The following is a 22,652-nucleotide window of genomic DNA, read 5'->3' as shown; positions in this document are numbered from 1 at the left end:
TTTGTCCCTGTAGACTCCTTTAAATGCTATGAGCAGTCTTGTTAGGTCTCTTCTCTGGTCTGCATTTAAATAGGAGAGTACTGTGTCTAATTTCCCTAACATTTCAGTGTCAGCTAACCGGATGGTAGGAGGTTCGATTTGGAAATCCTCCCGGCCTCCCTCTAACTTGTCCTCACTGTCCCTTTCACCCTCCTCTTTCCTGACTGCCTGACAGACCTGTGCTTGTTTGTTCCCTTCCCGGCTGTGATTCCATTTTAACATATTGATGTGGCACATCCTTTGCTTTTTCCTACGATCTGGGATGTCAATTATATAATTCACCTGGCTAATTCTCTTTACCACTCTGTATGGGCCACTGAACCAGGATTTCAATGGTTCTCCCGGTATTGGTAATAGCACTAACACATGCCCTCCGGACTGAAATGTTCTGGCCTTGGCATGTTTATCGGCCTGCCTTTTCCTAGCTGTCTGGGAGGTTTTTAGATGTTCCTGAGCCACCGCATCGGCTCTCGTGAGCCGTTCTCATAACATGGAGATGTAGGCTAACAGGGAGGATTTGTCCCTGTGTTCCAAAAACCTCTCCTTGATTAGTTTTAGAGGACCTTTCACCTTGTGTCCATAAACTAATTCAAAGGGACTAAAACCAGTGGACTCATTGGGTGAGTCCCTGGTAGCAAACAGAAGAAATCCCAGCCCTTTGTCCCAGTCATGGGGGTACTCATTGCAGTATGTCCTGATCATTGTCTTTAGGGTCTGGTGATACCGCTCCAAAGCCCCTAGTGACTGTGGGCGGTAGGTTGAGGACTTTAGCTGGATTATGCCCAGTTTACCCATGACCTTTTCAAAGATACCGGACATAAAATTTGTGTCCTGATCCGGCTGGATCTCAGCAGGCAGCCCAGATCGGGTGAAGAATTGGGTTAGCCTCTCCACTACTACCTTGGTAGAGATAGTTCTTAGAGGGATAGCTTCTGGAAATCGGGTAGCCGCATCCATAATGGTGAGAAGATACTGGTACCCCACCTTTTGCTTTCAACGGGGGCCCCACACAATCTACCAGCACTTTGCTGAACGTTTCCCCAAAGGTCGGTATGGGAATTAGGGGTGCAGGTTTTATTGCAGGTTGAGGCTTCCCCAAAACCTGGAACATTTGTCAAGTCTTACAGAACTCCACCACAACCTTGTGGAGTTGTGGCCAGTGAAAATGCTGTCTTATGTGGGCTTGGGTTTTTCTGACACCGACATGCCAAGCCATTGGAATCTCGTGGGCTATTCTCCATATTTCCCTACTACACCTCAGCGGCACCATTACCTAGTTAACCACTGTCCACGCTTCATCTGCAGGTCTGTGAGGGGTCTCCATTTTCCTCATCAGCACCTCATTCTTTAAATAGTAGCACTCTGGAACTCCCTCTGTTTCAGCTTCAGTTTGGACAGTCTGTGCTAACCTTTTTAACTCTGGGTCGGCTAGCTGAACCTCGATCAAAGAAGACCTGTTTAACCAATCCTTTGGTCCTCTAACTTCCCAAAGAAGGTTTCAGATAACCAGACAGTAGAGTCATCTGTCTGCAGTGCCAGTTCAGCCTCCTCTGACAGAGCTTGTTCAGCCATGGACCGGGTCACCACACAGTCAGGGTAAATGCCAGGGACCTTTTCATGTAACTGCTCTGTCTCTCTGACCTCTTTTGGTCTCTCTAAAACCACTGGGGAAGTTACCACCTTCGCCCCTGCCAGATCATTACCCGGCAGTAGGTCGATCCCGTCCACAGGTAAACTAGGGACAATCTCCACGGTTACCGGTCCTGAAACCAGGTTGCACTCCAGGTGCACCTAGTATAAAGGTATGAGCATATACCTTCCCCGCCGATACCATTTACTAGCACTCTAGTATTCAATGGGGGAAAAGGTCTTTTCCCAGCAGGAAGAATTGGGTGGCCCTGTATCCCTAAGTATGACGATGGGCTTATTCGCCTCACTCAAGGAGTATGGGGTCACTTTTCCTCTGAACACAAAATCCTGGTAACTCTCAGGGATTTTGTTAAGTTTTCCCGCACTCTTGGTGGTAGGTTTACTGGGTTTTACTGTCGCAGTTAAAGCCACAGCCTGATCTGCTGTGCTTTGCATCAGGGCCCCTTTCTCAGTACTGGCCTGGTGTACCCTGACTAAACCTATGGGTTTTCCCTGTAACTTCCAGCAGTCCGCTCCAAGGTGACCTGCCTTGTTACAATGGAAACATACAGTTTTTCGGGCAACACTCCTGTTCTCAGCACCTTCCTTTTTGGCCTGAGGAGGGCCTCCTGTGTTTCCAGCTCTCTCTTCTCACCCATGGCTGTTCATCCTCCTATCACCCTCCCACCTTCTATCCCTTTCAGGGAAGGGTTTCCCTTGGGGCAAGGGCTTGTGAATAAGTGTATAATCATCAGCCAGGATTGCTGCCTGCCTAGCGTTTGGAACCTTTTGTTCCTCGATTTGTTTTTTTATGGAAAGGGGAAGCAAGTTTTTGAACTCCTTGAGAAGGATCACATCTCTGAGGTTTTCATAGGCGGACTCTATCTTAAATGCTCGCATTCATCGGTTGAAAGCAAGTTGCTTAACCCTTTCGAACTCGATGTATGTTTGCTCCGGCTACTTTCGGAGAGTTCAGAACTTTTGGCGGTACACCTCTGGCACTAGCTCATATGCACTCAGGATAGCATTTTTAGTCATTTCATAATCTGATTTCATCAGGCAACAGTGAATAAACCTCATGGGCTTTTCCTGTTAGTTTGCTCTGCAATAACATCCAGCTGTCTACTGGCCACTTCAACAGTTTTGCAAGAACTCCAAAACAGATGAAAAATGCTTCCACATCCCCCTCATTGAACCTTGGTATCAACTGGGAGAACTTTAAGAGCACAGCACTCGGTCCTGAGCTGGGGGCAGTTCCCTCACTAGCAATGCCTTCACTGGGTCATTGGGTCTTCCACTATTCAGTTCGAGTTGCCTTATCTTGAATTCCCTCTCTTCCTTCTGTTCTTGGAATTCTCTTTCTTTCTTCCTTTCCTGGAAAGACCTTTCTTTATCTTGGAATTCTAATTCTATTCTCCTCTGTTCTATTTGTATCTTAGCTAATGTTACTCTGTCTGTTTCAGATTCTATGCCTGTCTCCGGTTCTTCAGTGTCAATGTGTCAATTTTAAAATGGTTGGCCACAAGTTTTAGGATTTCGGGCTTCCTAGCTTTTGGACAGATAGTAATCTCAAACTGCCCAGCTATATTCCTCAACTCTTCAACAGATAGGGCTTTTAACCTGGCCCAAGTTACTTCACTCTGTCCTAGGAAGGTACTGGCTTCAAATGTGGACATTTTAGTACTCCAGTACTGAAAACCTGTACTGAAGTTTTTAAATTATTGCGAGGGATCAATTTGGTTTCCCACTTTCAATTTCCCATTTGTCTTTAGGTTTGATCCTAGACGTGAGACCCCAGATTTGTGTTATGGCCAAGAGAGGGGGAGTGGGGGGGGGGGATCAAAATGCTTCTCTGTTTTTCCTCTCCTTATAGGACCACAGCAGATTTAATTCTTTCTTAAAGTGGATGTACCGGCAAATTCAGTAGGTGTTTGATTACTTACTTGCTATGATCATAACAAGAACCAATCGGCCAGGTTTTCTTGAGTTTAACAAAGAAAGAGATTAATTTTATTGTACCTAAACTGAACTAATGAAAATAATAAATTACATGCCAACTTACATACACACACACACAAAAGGTTTACACACACACAAATAGGTTATAGAGTGGGGAAAGGTAGATTGGTTGGGTTAGATTCCATAGAAAAAAGGGGTATACAGACTGTGGGGTTTGATTCGGCTGGCTTCTAGCTGAATTTGGTGGTCCTGAGGCTTTTAGCTTGAAGAGATAGATGACTGGTTCTGTAGGTCTCTTGGAGACAGCGATATGGATTATTTCCTCCAACGGGGTTTCTGACAATAGCCTGAGTATGCAAAGGTGGTCAGTCAACAGGCAGGATTTAAAGCTTGCAAGCTGGAATGGAGAGAGAAAGAGAGACCCCCACTTTGGTCTGCATGTGTCAGAGTCCAGGTGCTTCTCCTTGCTGCTGCAGAGAAACACCAGCTTAAAACCAGAGATGGAGAGGGGCTTGTCACATGACAGTCACTCAGTGATTCAAGCATAGTAGTTAGCAGTATTTCTTCTTATAGAATCATAGAAGGTTTATGGAGTCATAGAGTTATACAGCACAGAAACAGGCTCTTTGGCCCAAAGCGTCTGCACCGACCATCAAGCACCCATCCATTCTAATCCCAATTTCCCGCACTTGGCCCGTAGCCTTGTATGCTATGGTGTTTCAAGTGCTCATCTAAATACTTCTTAAATGTTGTGAGAGTTCCTGCCTCTACCACCCCTTCAGGCAGTGTGTTCCAGATTCCAATCACCCTCTGGGTGAAAAATATTTTCCTCAACTCCCCTCTAAACCTCCTGCTCCTTACCTTAAATCTATGCCCCCTGGTTATTGACCCCTCCACTAAGGGAAAAAGTTTCTTCCTATCTATGCCCTTCATAATTTTGTATACCCCCTCAGCCTTCTCTGCTCTAAGGAAAACAACCTCAGCCTATCCGGTCTCTCTTCATAGCTGAAATGCTCCAGCCCAGGCAACATCCTGGTGAATCTCCTCTGCATCCTCTCCAGTGCAATCACAGCCTTCCTATAATGTGGTGACCAGAAATGTACACAGTAATCAAGCTGTGACCTAACCAGCATTTTATACAGCTCCATCATAACCTCCCTGTTCTTATATTCTATTGGTTCTATAACCTTAGTTATCATCCTCTGGCTGCCTAAGGCCTTTAGGGCCCCAGTACATTGAAGGCCTCCTACAGATGTGCAGGCATCTCCTCTGTCATTGTGGCTGAGTGAAGCGCTGGTGTAACTGACAGAGGGGCTGACAAGCTGCTGTCCACATCAGGAATGCCCTGAGAGGAGCCTCCAGATGCTTCAGGCAAATGCTTTGCCTCTCTTTCAAACCACACCTGTACCTCCCTGCTCACCTAAAGAGTGTGAGGACCTGGCAGTGATTCCAGGTAACTTGCACCCCCTCCACCCCCATAAAGCCGTTGCTGCATGGGGCACATGGAATTGGCGATGGCATGCAGGTCCGCATGCAGCTCCGGCATCCACTGAAAGAGGACACTTGGCCCATCGTGTCTATGCCAGTCGAAAAACAATCCACCCATTCTAATCCCACCTTCCAGCATTTGGACTGTAGCCCTGCAGATTATGGCACATGAGGTGAATATCCAGACTCCTTTTGAATGAGTTGAGGGTTTCTGCCTCAACGACCCTTTCAGGCAGTGAGCTCCAGACCCCCACCACCTTCTGGGTGAAAAAAATTTTCCTCATCTCCCCTCTAATTTTTCTACCAATCACTTCAAATCTATACCCCCTAGTCATTGACCTCTCTGATAAGGTGAATAGGCCCTTGACCTCCACTCTATCCAGGCCCCTCAAAATTTTGTACATTTTACATACAAGGAGAACAACTCCAGCCTATCCAATCTTTCTTCATAGCCGCATTTTTCCAGTCCTTGCAACATTATCGTAAATCTTCTCTGTACCCCCTCTAGTGCAATTACATCCTTTCTGTAATGAGGTGACCAGAACTGCACACAGTACTCAAGTTGTGACCTAATCAATGAGTTATACAGTTCCAGAATAACCTCTCTGCTCTTATATTTTATACCTCGGCTAATAAAGGAAAAGATTCCATATGCCCTTTTAACCAACTTATCGACCTGTCCTGCTACCTTCAGGGATCTGTGGACATTCACTCCAAGGTCCCTCACTTCCTCTACATTTCTCAGTATTTTCCCATTAATAGTGTATTCCTTTGCCTGTTTGACCTCCCCAAATACATCATCTCAGACCTCACCTGGTTGAAATCCATTTGCCACTTTTCTGCCCATCTGACCAGACTAACAGTATCTTCCTACAGCTATCCTCCTCGCTATCTGCCATACGGCCAATCTTTGTGTCATCTGCAAACGTCTTGATCATGCCCCCTATATTTATGTCCATACCGTTATTATATACCACAAAAACCAGGGAACCCAGTACTGAGCCCTGCGGAATGCCACTGGAAACAGCCTTCCAGTCGCAAAAACACCAGTCAACAATTACCTTTGTTTTCTGCCGTTGAGCCAATGTTGTATCTAACTTGCTGTAGTTCCCTTAAGCTTCCTGGGTCTTGGTTCTTGCTGGGATGAGCAGACATTTTGTCTCCCTCCTCACAGGCCTTGCAATGTAGGATGCAGTGTTGCAAATTAGGTAGCCATCTTAAGCTGCTAGCAAAGTCATCTTTTATGTGTTCTTTTTAAAATTTCTTAAAAAAAATATAAATTCAGATCTCCAGTCAGTGGATTAAAGAAAATTATCACCCAGTAAAGCAAGTTGGTGGGCATATGATCATAAGCTGACACTTCAGTGCCGTACTGAGGGAGTGTTGCCATGTCAGAGATGCCATCTTTTGGATGAGACGTTAAACCAATGACCCATCTACCTTCTCAGGTGAATGTTTAAGATCCTATGGTACCCCTGGTGTCCTGGCCAATATTTCTCCCTCAAACAAAACCTAAAAACAGATTATCTGGTCATTATCACATTGTTTATGGGACCTTGTGTGCAAATTAGCTGCCATGTTTCCTACATTATAACAGTGACTATACTTCAGAAAATACTTAATTAGCTATAAAGAATTTTGGGATGTTCTAAGGTCGTGAAAGATGTTATCTCAATGCAAATCTCTTTTTTGTTGTAAATTTTGCACAGTGGCCTCTGCCCTCGCTAGCCATGTGTGCCCCACAGACCACAGTATTTATTATTTGCTTACCAATGAATTCACCCCCCATGCCCTAGTTCCTTGCAGTTGTAATTGCAGTGTGTGTGACATGAACTTTCTGTCAATCTTAGTACAGTGCTGTCATTGACTGATCTGTTAAGATAACTGAGGGAACAGAGGTGATGTTTGAAGTTTTGCAAGTGTCTCTCAAAAACAGTCAGATTTTGGGGTTGAAGTTGGTGTGCGTTGCACCAATTTTATGGCTGAAAAACAGGTGCAGTGTTAACAAATTTAGCGATAGGTTGGATGCTCTGCGTGTGCGTTTGAGCCACTGCTAAATTCCTTCAGCCCATTTTCTCGCCATCCTGGTGGCTACCTAAAAAAGCCATTAAGCCCCTTACATTTGTTAATTAGAACGCCTGCTGAAGGACCCCTCTGGAAAATTCGTTCCTGATGAGGACCAAGTGGCAGGTCAGCCCTGCACACAGGACTTCAGCGGCCGCCAACGAAAGATACGTTTTTTCTAAAATAACAGTTTCAAAAAAGACCTTCTTGTGGAGCTAAGAGGAGCAGGAGTTCTGCTCTGATTCTAGAATTGTCATGATTGTCTCCTGTCACCCTATCCCTTACCAAATCCACTCCTGGGAGATACCTTTGGGCTGCTGGCAACGAGGCAAGCTGGGCAACATTTGTAATCTGCAACGTGTGAGCTGCCTGTGGAGGCACATCAGTAGAAAGCAGCTGCACAGAAAATGGTAATGAGGCCCAAGACCCAATTTTGAGCTGACCTCAGGGCTGCAGGCTGGGGGCAAGCGGTGACAATGTATTTTGCAAACTGCTGATATTCCCATGATGAAAGTGACATAGAGCCACAGCTTCTACAGACTGCATCCCATTTTACATACTCTCATCTAATTTTGGTAAAGTAAGTGAGGCGAAACTGCCTGATAGGGTGGTGCATGCAAATTCAACAGTAACTTTCAAAAGGGGATCGGATATATAAGTGAATAAGAAAGAATTGCAGGGTTATAGGGAAAGATCAGGGGAGTGGGACTAATTAGATAGCTCTTTCAAAGATCTGGCACAGGCATGATTGGCTGAATAGCCTCCTTCTGTGATTCTATGATCATTGTAGGGTCATCTTTGGTGGTCATGCCTGTATCAAAACCTTAGATACAATAGTTTTATATATTTTAAATAAAAATAGAAAATGCTGGAAATACACAACGAGTCTGCCAGTACCTGAAAATTAAAAAGGCAGATTAGTGTTTTGGGTTTAGCCCCTTTAACATAAGAACATAAGAAATAGGAGCAAGAGTAGCCCATTCGGCCCCTCAAGCCTGCCTCCCCATTCAATAAGATCATGGCTGATCTGACCCAGACCTCAACTCCTCTTTCGTGCCAGCTCCTCATAGCCCTCAACTCCCTGATATTTCAAAAATCTATATACCTCCTCTTTAAATATTTTCAGTGATCTAGCCTCCACAACTCTCTGGGGTAGAGAATTCCAGACATTCATTACCCTCGGAGAGAAGAAATTCCTTTGCATCTCAGTTTTAAATGAGTGCCCCCTTATTCTGTAACTATGTTCCCTCGTTCTAGATTCCCCAACTAGTGGAAACATCTTCTCAACATCTACCCTGTCAAGCCCCCTCAGAATCTTGTACACTTCAATAAGATCACCCCTCATTCTTCTAAACTATAATGAAAAGGCCTAACCAGTTTAGCCGTTCTTGATAAGTCAACCCCTTCATCCCAGAAATTACCCTAGTGAATCTCTGTTGAACTGCCTCCAAGCTCAGTATGTTCTTTCTTAAATATGGGGACCAAAACTGTACACGGTACTCCAGATGCGGCCTCACCTGTACAGTTGTAACAAGACTTCCCTATTTTTAAACTCCAACCTCCTAGCAATAAAGGCCAAAATTCTATTTGCCTTCTTAATTACTTGCTGTACTTGCATTCTAACTTTTTGTGTTTCATGCACAAGAACACCTAGATCCCTCTGTGCTGCACTTTTTTGAAGTCTCTCTCCATTTAAATAATAGTCTGCCTTTTGATTCTTCCTACCAAAGTGCACGAATTCACACTTTCCAACATTAAACTCCATCTGCCAAGTTTTTGCCTACTTACTCAATTTATCTATATCCCCTTGCAGATTCCTTATGTCCTCATCACAATATGCCCTCCCACCTATTTTTTGTAGTGTTAGCAAATTTGGATATATTACACTCTGCCCCCTCCTCCAAGTCATTCATATAGAGAATAAATAATTGAGGTCCTAGGACTGATCCTTGTGGCACTCCACTAGATACGTCTTTCCAATTTGAAAAAGACCCATTAATCCTGACTCTCTGTCTTCTGTGAGTTAACCAATCCTCAATCCATGATAATACATTACCCCCAATACCGTGAGCTCCTATCTTGTGCAATAATTTTTTATGTGGCACCTTATCAAATGCCTTCTGGAAATCTAAATACACTACATCTACCAGTTCCCCTTTATCAACTCTGCTTGTTATATCCCCAAAGAACTCTAGCAAATTTGTCAAACATGATTTCCCTTTCACAAAACCATGTTGACTCTGTTTGACTGCATCAAGCTTTTCTAAATGTCCTGCTATTTCTTCCTTAATAATGGACTCTAGCATTTTCCCAATGACTGATGTTAGGCTGACTGGCCTATAGTTTCCTGCTTTTTGTCTCCCTCCCTTCTTGAACAAGGGCATCACATTTGCGGTTTTCCAATCTGCTGGGACCCTCCCGGAATCCAGTGAGTTCTGGAATATTTCAACCAATGCCTCCACTATCTCTGCAGCCACTTCCTTTAAAACCCTTGGATGTAGGCCATCAGGTCCTGGCAACTTGTCTGCCTTTAGTCCCATTAGTTTGCCAAATACTTTGCCCCTCGTGATAGAGACTGTTACAAGATCTTTCCTCCCATTAGCTCCTTGCTTATCTGATATCTGTGGGATGTATATAATGTCCTCCACCGTGAAGACCGATGCAAAATATTAGATTAAATTATCTGCCATTTCCCTGTTCCCCGTTATCAATTCTCCAGTTGCATCCTCCAATGGTCCCATGCTCACTTTAGCTACTCTCTTTCTTTTTATATACCCGTAGAAGCTCTTGCTGTTTGTTTTTATATTTCTTGCCAATTTACTATCATAATCAATTTTCTCTCTCTTTATGAGCTTTTTAGTTATCCACTGCTGATTCCTAAAAAATTCCCAATCCTCTGGCCTACCATTAGTTTTGGCTGCTTCGTATGCCTTAGTTTTTGATTGGATACTTTCCTTGACTGCCTTTGTTAACCTGGCTGAGCATTATGAAATGTCTGCTTAAATGTCTGCCACTGCTCATCCACTGACTTTCCCCTTAGTCTATTCTCCCAGCCCGCTTTAGACAACTCTTTCTTCAGACCTCTGTAATTGACCTTGTTTAAGCTAAAGACACTGGTTTGAGACCGGAGTTGCTCGCCCTCAAACTGAATTTGAAATTCTACCATGTTGTGATCGCTATCCCCTTGAGGATCCTTAACTACGATATCTCTTATCAATCCTACCTCATTAACACATTACTAGATCAAAAATAGCTTGTTCCCTGGTAGGTTCTGCAACGTTTGCTCTAAGTCATAATCCCTGATGCACTCTACAAATTCGTCTTCCATGTTACCTCTGCCAATCTGATTTGTCCAGTCAATATGCAGATTAAAATCACCCATGATAATTGTAGCACCGTTCTTACATGCCTCTGTTATTTCCCAATATATACTTTATCCTACAGTGAGGCAACTCTTCGGGGGCCTATAGACGACTCCCACCCATGACTTCTTCCCCTTGCTATTCCTTATTTCCACCCAAACTGATTCCACATCACGATCTATTACACCTCCATCACTACTCACCACCGCACTGATACCTTCCTTTATTAACAAAGCTACCCCCCCCCCCCCCCCACTTCTTTTCCTTTTTGCCTATTTTTCCAGAACGTCGAATACCCTTGAATATTGAGTTCCCAGTCTTGGTCACCCTGCAACCACGTCTCTGTAATAGCTGTCAAGTCATTCTCATCAATTTCTATTTGTGCCGTCAACTCATCTATCTTGTTACAAATGCTGCGTGCATTCAGATAAAGAGCCTTAAGCTTTGACTTTTTGCCATTATTACTCATTCTGGTTCTAATTTCTGCTCCACTCTTCTGCTCATATTGTCTGCCCCTTCCTGTCATACTTTGATTATCATTCGCCTCTTCACTACCCTGCACCTCTGCTCTCGTTTCTTTTTGATTTTTTAAACTTCCCTTCAACTGAGTCCTCCCCCCCACTAATTAGCTTAAAGTCCTATCTATAACCCTAGTTATACAATTCGCCAGGACACTGGTCCCAGCATGGTTCAAATGGAGCCCGCCCCAACGGAACAGTTCTCTCTTTCCCCAGTACTGGTGTCAGTGCCCCATGAATTGGAACCCATTTCTCCCACACCAATCTTTCAGCCATGCATTTACCTCTCTAACCTTATTTACCCTACGCCAATTTGCACGTGGCTCAGGTAGTAATCTGGAGATTATTACCTTTGTGGTTCTGCTTTTTAATTTAGCCCCGAGCTGTTCATAGTACCTCAGCAGAACCTCTTTCCTAGTGCTACCTATGTTGTTGGTACCTACGTGGACCACGACAACGGGATCCTTCCCCTCCCACTCCAAGTTTCTCTCCAGCCCAGAAGAGAGGTCCTTAACCTTGGCACCAGGTTGGCAATACAGCCTTCGGGACTCCCTGTTTTTGCTGCAGAGAACAGTATCTACTTCCCTAACTATGCTAACCCCTATTACTACTACATTTCTCTTTTCTCTCCCCACTTGAATGGCGCTGTGAACCACGGTGCTGTGATCAGTTCGCTCATCCTCCCTGCAGCCTGTGCCCTCGTCCACACTGGGAGCAAGAACCTCTTACTTACTGGATAAGGGCACTGGCTGAGGCTCCTCCAAAGCTAAATTCTGGATCCCCATACCTGCCTCACTCGCAGTCACACCCTCCTGTCCCTGACCACAGTCCAAATTTGATGTAATTAATCTAAGGGGTGTGACTGTCTCCTGAAACAGTGTCCAGGTAACTCTCCTCCTCCCTGATGTGTCGCAGTGTCTGCAGCTCGGACTCCAGCTCATTAACTCTGAGTCGAACGTCCTTACAGCTGCAATACATCGCCTGCCCAGCCATCACTATTCTATTTAATTAATTACCATGGAGGTTAAATATTTTAAAAGTGAATTTCTTAACTGTACTTTGTCAGAGCTGTTTAAGGTCCACACCTGAAAAGTGAAGTCACCTTTTCCCTTCACAGACACTGAACAACCTGTTGTGCAATTGCAGAATTTTCTGATTTTTATTCGAGAATTCCAGCAACTGTGGCTTTATCTTTTTTTATCAAGTTATTTCAACACAGATAAAATAAAGATTTAGCAAAAAGTCAGATTATCCTTTACATTACAAACAGGATTGAAGATGGTGTACATATATTTTGGCAATGTTACCCCTCCTTCCCCTGCTGTCAGTTTAGTTTACCGACAGCTTGTTTCCTTCACACACTAAATACCTGGAGATCTCGTGGGAAAAGATCTAAGAGTGCACTCTGCTGGTCAGCAGTGAAAGTGACAGACTTGTTTGTGCATCTGTGGGGCTGCTCGTGTCCGAAGTTACAGGTTTACATTCACGATGCCGACTGCTGGGGAAATAGAAACATTGGAACAAGAATAGGCACTCAGATCATGGCTGATCTGTGCCTCAACTCCATTTACCTGCCTTTGTTCCATAGCCCTTGATAACCTTATCCAACTAAAATCTATCAATCTTAGTCTTAAAAATTTCAATTGACCCACAATCTTTTTGGGGAATGTGTTCCAGATTTTCACTACTTTTTGTGTGAAAAAGTGTTTCTTGATTTCTCTCCTAAATAGCCTAGCTCTAATTTTAAGATTAGACCACTTGTTTTGGATTCCAAAACCAGAGGAAATAGTTTCTCTCTATCTACCCTATTGAATCCCTTATTAATTTTAAATATCTTGATTAGATTACTTTTCAATCTTCTAAACTCAAGAGAATGCAAGCCAGGTAATCAATTTAAAAAGGAAAATTAAATAATACTGTTAAAACTGATACCATAAATCATTGCAGCAAACACTAGTGCAGCGTACCCATTTCTGAAATGTGCTGGAGTACAAAAGTGGCAATTTGTGGACATTAACATGACAAAGCTTCCACCTACCATATCGCACCTGACCATATAGTCAAATATCAACCATGCTAATCACTGCTAGATGCGTTGCTGCCAGAAATAGTTGGTGCGCTTAATGTGTTATGAGGGGCACCTTTGTAATTGATTTCAATGATAATGGCAAATGGTTAGCATCATTTGCCTGATATAGGCAGCTGCCCCTGATAAGCACGGATGGTATAAATGGTGGGGACTGTACATCATAATGTCATTGAAATATCTCAGAGCACTTTGCACAATGATTTAGTTTTTGAAGTGCAGTGACTGTTACATGGGTAAACATTTCAGCCAACCTGCACACAGCAAGGTCCCACAAATAGCAATGAGGTGAATGACCAATTAATTCATTTTTGATAGTGTTTGTTGAGGGTGGGATGCAGGCCAAAGCATAGAGATCTCTGTGCTCCTCTTCTAGTAGTGTCATAGGATCTTTAACATTCACCTGAACAGGAATTGGGGCCTCAGTTTAATACAGCACCATCTCCATACTGTACTGGATTATGAGATCAAATCCTGGTGTAAGGATCAAGCAGATCACGTACAACCCCCAGTCAAGAGTGCTACCAACTAAACCAAACTGAAAACAAGTGGCCTTGAGTGGCAGCCTCATTTAATGAAGAACAACTGAAGATGCATCACTTGGACTATGGCAACAATAATTGTTGCTATTAGAGGAACCTATTTAAAAATACAAAAAACACTAAAAATATGGAGGAATAATTATTTCGCATTCCCATGTATAAGCTGTATGTAACAAATTAGGGCGGCACAGTGGCGCAGTGCTTAGCACTGCAGCCTCAAAGCTCCAGCGATCCGGGTTTGGTTCTGGGTACTGCCTGTGCGGAGTTTGCAAATTCTCCCTGTGAATGCGTGGGTTTCCTCTGGGTGCTCCGGTTTCCTCCCACATGCCAAAGACTTGCGGGTTGATAGGTAAAAATTGCCCCTAGTGTAGGCAGGTGGTAGGAGAATTGAGGGAAGGTGGGGATGTGAGAGGGAAAATAGTATTAGTATAAATGGGTGGTTGATGGTCAGCGTGGACTCGGTGGGCCGAAGGGCCTGTTTCAGTGCTATATCTCTTTATGAAATTCTTTTTATTGAGAGACCCAGGTGAAAAGAAGGGCACAACACTAGGTTGAAAAGCATATGAAAAAATGAGGTAAATAAGAAATAATGGCTGTCTAACACCAAACTTGGATTTTAAAAGCCTGTAGTTTATAGGAAGAAGAAAGGTAGGAAGAAGTAGTGAGGAATTCCATTGTTTCCTCCTTGCCAAACTATGACTTTCCTCAAGCCAAGTGTAGACTGTTACTTAAATGTTCACCTTACTGCAGTATATCAAAGCCTCAGCTCCTAACAGTATGCTGTAATAAAAGTGGAGTTTCAGGGCAAAGATTCCTAAATTGTAATGAAGTGATGTGATGTTACTTGCCTCTGGTGTAATACGGTAAAGCAGCTCTGATGGCTTAGTTGGCCAAGGTTATGTGTTACTTAGTCACAGACAGCAGAAGGTCCCAGGCCAAATCACTGGTGTGCATTGAATTAGCGAATGTGAGCTGGAGCAGTGCCCTTGCATCGGAAGTGGGGGGAAAAAGAAAATCAGCCTGGGTCCTTGCTCCTTACCACAATCCAGTAACTCCTATTGAAAACTGTCAGATAAGCACAGGATCAGGCTGTAGTAAAATATCCTACTGATGCTCACTTTCTCCGTGGATTCAGGCTGCAATCCATTCTGGACAGAGGGAAGAAAACTGAAGGCGAAATCCATAAGCAGGAAATGAGTGGTAATTTGTGGAATCTCACGGCGCAAAATAAATCAAATTTTTCCAGGAATTTGTCAAAAAATATTATATATTAACTTGAGTAATGCAGAACTGCATAGTTTTGAAGGACGTAATCTAGTGCTTTGGAGTACAGGTTGTTTAAACTTGTAGGTGATCTAGGTGGAGTTAATAGTCGGAGTGAGAGCTGCCAGTTGTACCCTGCTTACCCATCAAGATCTGATCATTTTGCCTGTGCGGCAGTACAGCTACTGGTGCTGTGCAATCCAGTCGTGTGGATGGAGTACTGGACTCCACTGCAAATGATTAGGGAAGATATGCACAAGTGATTGAGTGTAAGACTCAGTTGCTGTACTGTACAGATGGGCTGAGCCACTCCGAGAAGATGGTATTTGTATTGCGAATGCACTGCCTCTTGCGGTGTCAGAGTAACCCATCATTTCACATAGGCCTCAGTGCTTTCAGAGATATGATAGCCACCTCTCATACTTTATCATGCTGCTGCCAAAGTTAAGGTCAGCATTGTAAATGTGTTAGCCACGGCTCAGTTGGTAACACTTTTGCTGCTGAGTCAGAAGATTGTGGGTTCAAGTCCCACTCCAGGACTTGAGCACAAAAATCAAGGCTGACCCTCCAGTGCAGTACTGAGGGAATGCAGCACTGTTGGAGATGCAGTTTTTCAGATGAGACATTTAAACGATTGTTGTTTGTGGGAACCTGCTGTGTGCAAACTGCCTGTTGTGTTTCCTACAACAGTGATTATACTTCAAAAGTACTTCATTGGTATTTTGAGACGCCCTATGATCATGAAAGGCACTATACGAATACAGCTTTATCTTTAAAAGAACCTATCTTATGTTATTCTTAGTAATCCAGTATCAAAATATGAGGTCGAAACAACCCGATTATATTTCAAAACAACTTCACATTCAGCAGTTATGTTAGCTTGTAAACTTCATCTTAAAAACTGATCCAGTCTGGATCTAACTTGCAGTTTAATTCCAATATATAGAGCTAATAAAGTCCTTTAATCAAATCTTAGCTAAATGTAACATGAATACTTTGGCTCCATAGAGTTTCATCTCAATGCCATGATGTTGATTTAAGATGTGGAGACAAGTTATCTAAAGATAGTGAAAGGCTGCGGTAAATACACCTTAGTCAGGCAATTCTTCCTGGAATTTCCTGCAGGAGGGTGGTATAACCCTCCCATATCTCCTCCCCTGAGAAACAGTATAAAAGCTTAAAAATGCCTGTTGCTTTTTCTTGGGTTCCTCCTGATCATCCACTGAAGATATAGAGGAAGATTGGAAGGATCCCAGAGAAATTCAAGGCCCACAGTTCAAAAGCATTCCCTTCTCAATGCGCAAATGTCTTACAGGAAATCACACATCCTTTCTCAACAAAATCAATTATTTCTATCATCCAGGCAGATGGTAACAAGAAGAACAAAGGCAATTGGAAAATGCCATCTGGCATGGCACCTTCTTTAAAGGCTGTGGAAATATGGACAATAACCTCTACCTGCCTGCCGCTAGCCAGCATCAATGTTAATTTACAGAAATTCTAGCAGCCATATCTCCACTTTACAACTCCCAATGCATTGCCCTGGCTAAAATATATTTACAAAGATATTAATGTAGAAATACTTTGTAACATTATACAGGATGGAGCATTCACATCAGTCACATATACGATGTTCTTGAATTGGCATATACTGTTTAATTCTTAAAAAAAACAGGAAATGCTGGAAATGAATGATGGGTCAGTGCACATTGGAAGAGGAAGGTCAGGCCTACATTTCAGGGAGTTTTCAAGACTTCTCCTCTCCCTTTCCCTCAGATGCCAACAGTCCCGCTGTATGTTTCCTGCATTTCTCATTTTTACTTCCAATTTCCAGAATTTGCTCTTTTGACTCCGTGTAATTTGCATTTCTTCGCCCGAAACCACGAGCTGTGAATGTCTGACAGGAACTAAAACAGCTTGCATGGGCCCACCTACTGGGAGCTCGAGAGTATTGGGTATTCTGCAGGGAGTGAGAATGCACGCACAATATTTTGCTGGGCCTGGTTTTGGGTTGGAGCTAAATTTAACTCAGCAAATGATAGGTTGCTGGGGCTGGCAGCTTCAAGCTGAAAGCAAATAGTTTTCAGCCTGCCCCCATTTTCATGGTACCTATCAGAGTTTGAATCTCATCCCATTGTGGGAGAGGTTTGTGAGGCTCTCTGTCCAACTCTGTCCAATTTGAAAATCTGAAAATCTGTCAGATACCAAAAACCCTCACTGTTTTTCCCCCCACATTGAATTTCCAACTTAATTTCTATGTTTCATGGTGTGGTATTAGTCAATACTGAAGTTAGTCACTCGTTCACTTAGTTATTAAGGTTTTTCAACAAACCCAAGCCAAGTGATATGTTATTGTTCGGATCTGTTCATCATTCCTGTATAACAAATCCTGGAAGCTTTGTGGTACTCAGGCAGTAAATCATCCTAGACAAGTTTACAGAATCACAGGATTTGTCATGCCCTGGAAATAATCTCATACCTGTCCCTAACCTGCCCCTGATCTGGTTTTGAACTTGGGGGAAAAAATAGCAATGTCAGCACATCTATATTATGATGTTATGTTTCAAAATTAAAGCGTTTCTTGTTGCTGGTGCTGGGAGCTGAGACCAGGCCAAGGGACATCAATGATCTTTTCTTGCCTAGCCCTGGAATCTTAGAGGGGTGGGGGGGGGGGGGGGGGTGGGGTTGTGCCTCTCCTTAACCTACAGGCCAAGCATCCAAGGTGTGTTCAAACTTGACATTTTTTTTCGTTATCTTAAAACAGTTTTCCCCTCAAAGAATACTAACTCCACAAAAAAGTGAGCGGCAAACCTTTCTTTCATTTGTTTGCAAACTCGAGATATAAAATTGTGAAAAAGTGTACAATTCCATTACCTGTACATGACTTTACTGATGCGATTTATAGTTGGCTGTTCTGGCAACGTTTGCCTAGTGATGGTTCTTTATTTGATCTTCTCTCACAACCCCTTCCCTACATGGAATTGTGCAGCTCCATTTGGTGCCACTTCCCAATACCACAGTTGCCATCAGGAATGCAGACAGCACAGGATCAATCCTCCACCCTATACCAGATATTGATGCTCCATATTCAATTGCCCCAGCAAGGATTCCTGATTTTTTTTTAAAACCAAATATTAGTTGGATTTCCATTGTTATTACACAGTTGTGCACAGGTCAGGCATCTCACTGGGAACTGCCATTTGCTCACTGCAAGCTGGCCCAGGGCATCATTGGTGGTGCCCTGGCAACAAACAGATCTCTCAGCTGCTCTTCCCAAATTACAAACAGACCATCCTAAATCTTAGCGTTCATCCTATGAGTGTTGAAATCCACTCAGCATACTCTCTCCCTTCCCAGGACCTCATAACTGTCAGATTCCTTGCCTCCTTCAACTCTCCTTCCTCTTATAATCCATCTTTTAAAACTCATGCTTGGTGTTACCGAAGCATTACTTCATGATTTACCTCATCTGCTGTCCTATTTTCAATCCTGAAGGATATCATGAATTTAAGGGTTTGGCTCTTTGCCTAGACTTCTCATTTCTTTACAAAAATATGGAAATTGGGAGATTCTAATCCAGTCTTATATGGTGTCTATTTTGCATTAGTTTCACTCTTTGATGTATGTTCAGTGATGGGGGAAGTGGGGGGGACGGGGGTGGCAGTTACAGCTGTATAAACAACCGTGGACCAATGAGGTCACTGATCTGAGTTAGCCAATTTCAGCCAGGGCAACAGCTGGATCACTACAATTAGCTGCAATGTCTATGGACTAGGGTTCCAGCTCCTAATTCCAATGAGCCTTGCTGAAAAGTACACATGTGCAGACTTTGGGCATGGACAGGACAGGCAACCTGATGGCCAATAGCCTGGGCTCATAAATTAACAATGGTTATGAGGATGAGGTAGTACAGAACTGCTGACACTTGTCAAACCATCTTTCAGAATCGACACTTTTCAGTGACAATGGGATAAATAAATGAAATTCAATGATTTCTTGCCAATTCTTTATGTTGTTCGTACAATTCAGTATTCCAACTGCCTTTGTCCTATCTTTAGACATTCTGAAAGCTTTTGTACAAAGATTCAATTCACAGCACGTAGGGCAGGCAAGGGAATTAAGAGACTGGGGAGTATAAATTGGATCTGTGTGAGCTATATAAACAAAGGACCAGATTCAAAATCAGCAAATCAGGAATCGTGAAGCAGAGTTACAAGAGTAACATAGGTGACTTGGCACTCCCAGCTGATCCTGCAGGGAGCACAGGTTGAAGAATCATAACACAATGCCATAGACCTAGCTCTGACTTGCACTCCCATGACAGTGGCTTCACTGCTACGCGTGTGGGAATAAGGAATCGCCCTCAATGTTTCATGCCAGTAACAACATACATGAGCAGCCAACAGCATGGCTTGAAACTGTCAAAATAAAAAACACAGATTTTTTTCACATTATTGGAAAGCAATCCGGAAGTTTCCAAAAGTATGTTTTGAGAATGTAATGCAATTCATAACATAACATGTCAGCAAAATGTTACTGTGCCATAATTTGGAGTATTTCCCCAATACACTTTGCCTTTCTACTATTCTCTCATTCTTCCAAAGCTATCTGAAAACTTTTAACTGCTTTTTCAGTTCCTTCCTTTCCTTAATTTTCCTCCCCTCTGCAGGTTCAATCCTTGGTATGCTCAGCATTGTCCGCTGCCCCTTGCAAAACCCTCAGGATGCTGCACATGTGGGTCACTATATAAATACAAGTTTTAAAAAAAATCATGTCCAAGGGTCATTAGGACATGGGATGCTTTAGTAGAGACTACTGGGGGAAGTAACTATAAAACATAATGTAAAAATAAATTTGCTAAGTATTTGGAAAAGAATATTTTAAAAAATGAGGAAAAGGCAAGAAAGTAGAATTAGAGAGCATAGCTCCAGTTGACGATCTAGCACTGACAAGCATTTTAGGTTAATCAGCTTTCTTCTGTGTTTTCTATGATTCCTTGTCATTGTGCCATCATTTTAGAATGGCCCCTATGTTGCTTGCAGAATAAAATTCTTCCCCTAAAGGGCAAAGATGTCCCTTTAATGACTGTTATGGAGCCAGTGAGAAATGTGATTAGCCTCATTGAAACAAACACAGCAATTAAAACAAACATATCTTCTAGTTCATCGAAACTTTAAGTTAAGATGAAATAAAACTGTAAAAACACTTTGTGAAGTTCATTATAGTTAAAATGACCCCCTCAGGCATGATCTCTGACCTTGTCTTACAGATGTGATGTTTTGATTCTTATTGGGTGACTCAAGACAGGTGGGGAAAAAAAAGGAACTAGCTAAACTAACCAAAATGTTGGCCTGTCTTTTCCCTTTTCAGGACCAGCTGGCTATGTTCAGCATTTTCTATTTTTCTATCAATTTCCAGCATTTGTACTTTTATTTCCCCGTGTCTTATAAATACACTGGCTCTATACTTCCCAATGCTAGCACAAATCTAGAAACTGGCTCCTTATTATCCATGTGAACCCTTCATGCACCACCAGGTATGAAACCTGTTTGTGGGGAATTTATTTGAATAGCGATAACTAACAGATCTGAAGATGCACAATCCATTTGTAGAAGCTGATATAGCATTCATTTCAAATGTTCTTGAGCATCAAGCCCTGCCCAGAAGATATGACAGTAGATCCTATCCATGCAATCACTGGACTTTGTAGGATAACTTGAAACCTGTGGGTGCTCAAAAAAAGGGAAGGCTCAGGCAGATGAGGAGTGCCACATTTTTGGGGGTCCAGCAGAAGGATTAATTAGAGTAGGAGGTGATGTGATGGGTCCTGATTTCAATGCCGTATGGTGCGAGGAGGAAAGCAGTGTGCAGAGTGCTGTATTGGCAGCTTAGGAGGAACAAGAGAGGAAAGTTCAGAACAGGGATGACCAATAGCTGAAGTGATAAAACAGAGAGGAAGAAAGGCTGGAACAGACAGAAGTTAAATGATAGAAGAACTATCTAGCACCTAGATTTCTCAATTAAAGGGCACTTGAGGGAAATAAACATACACGGCTATGAGGAGGGGGGAAATGGGATTGACTGGATTGTTCTACAGAGAGAGAACATGGACACAATGAGCCAAATTGCATCGTTCTGTGCCTTAATAACTCTATAAAAAGAGAACTTGTATCAAGTATAGGATTTCTGTTACAGATCCATCAGAGTTGTCCTACGTTCTACAAGATGAACTGAAATGTACTAAATAAGATCCCATGTACCTAATATCCTTGTATGCCAATGGATTCTTATAGGAATCCAAATGATTCCTTAGCAAGGGATACAGCAATACGAAAAGGCAACGTTGACCTGGACCAACACCACAGCAAACCCCTTCCTATTATTGGAGTCATATTAGGTCAATGCAGCAGTAAATAACAACATTAATCTCAGTCATGGCATTGTCTAATTACCTAGCAACAAGGTTAAAGGAAACGAGAGCAGCATCAAATTTATTCCCCTACAAATAAGCAACAGGTACAGATCTTGACAGAAAATATAAAATCCAATTTTTTAATATATACATAAGAGGTAAATTTGTAGCTACCTACCGTGGTGCAGTGCTGGGCTGCGTCACTTATGTAAAGCATTTTAGCATTCCCAAAATGTGGGTGCAGCTGGGATTGTTCCCACCTCAGGTGTCATCGGAGAGAGGAGGGATGTTTTTCCTCTCTGTCTTAAACAAACATGGTGCAGGGTCTACAACAGACCTTACTGACATTCACTGACCAAGGCTTGGGGACTATGAAACAGGTAAACACGGTGGGACAGCCTCTGTCGCTTTTCCATCTCTTCCTATCTCTCTTTCTCTCTCCCTCTCTTTCTCTCAATCCTCTCTCCAGACTGCATCTAACAACAAAACTTGGACCTCCCCTCTATTCCTCATGACTATTCAATTAACCACAAGGCAGGTCCAGACTTGCCCAATGATGTTTGGGACTCTACCATTTCAAATCTGCGGTGACAGAGGGGCTTCATTAATTAAAAAGGCATTATTTCACCTTGTGCCGTGCTTATTAATGTTCTTTTTAACGTGCAATATTATCCAATGCCAGATTCCCAAACTAGTTAATACAGGTTTCAATTTAAGTTGTGTTTTAGCTCCAATTGAACAATGGAAGGATAAAACCATTGTCTTCGGTCCCCCCACAAGCTCCGTTTTCTAGCCACCAATTTCATCCCCCTCCCTGGCCACTGAATGAGACTGAACCGGATTGTGTGCAACCTTGCCGTCCTATTGGGGGCCCAAGAGCTTTGCTTCCAACTACGTATCTTTTTCATTACCAATACCTCCTATTTCCATCTCCATAATATACCCATCTCTGCCCTGCCTCAGCCCATCTGCTGCTGAAAACCTCTTGCATCCAGCCTCAACTATTCCAACGCGCTCCTGGCCTGGCTTCCATCTTCCACCATCCATCAACTGAAACTCATCTAAAACTCAAATGCCCGTATCCCAACTCGTTCCAAGTCCCATTCACCCATTACCCCTGTGCTTGCTGACCTACACTGGCTCCTCGTCCACCAAAGCATTGATTTTAAAATTCTAATCCTCATGTTCATGTTGTTCCATGGCCTCGCCCCTCCCCATCTCTAATCTCTTCCAACCCTACAACCCTCCAAGATCTCTGCATTTCTCCAATTCTGCCCTCCTGTCCAACAC

The 22,652-nt window shown here is 43.0% G+C and overlaps 1 protein-coding gene across 4 annotated transcripts in view; it reads right to left on the bottom strand.

Moving 5' to 3' along the window:
* Nucleotides 1–22,652, bottom strand: part of tp73 (tumor protein p73) — a 171,710-nt gene that overhangs the window by 88,024 nt on the left and 61,034 nt on the right. The window contains exon 1 of one of the 4 annotated variants that reach the window (XM_068017156.1): nt 21,541–21,813. The exons of the other annotated variants lie outside the window; for them this stretch is intronic. Coding sequence (XP_067873257.1) covers nt 21,541–21,579 — 39 coding nt within the window. The 5' untranslated portion in view covers nt 21,580–21,813. Of the gene's footprint in view, nt 1–21,540; nt 21,814–22,652 lie in introns of those variants that run through there. 4 annotated transcript variants of the gene reach the window in all.

This window comes from Heterodontus francisci, chromosome 37, assembly GCF_036365525.1.
Source record: "Heterodontus francisci isolate sHetFra1 chromosome 37, sHetFra1.hap1, whole genome shotgun sequence".
In the NCBI taxonomy this organism is placed as follows: domain Eukaryota; kingdom Metazoa; phylum Chordata; class Chondrichthyes; order Heterodontiformes; family Heterodontidae; genus Heterodontus; species Heterodontus francisci.
The sequence above is the reverse complement of the archived record's forward strand: the minus strand, read 5'-3'. Positions and strand labels throughout refer to the sequence as shown.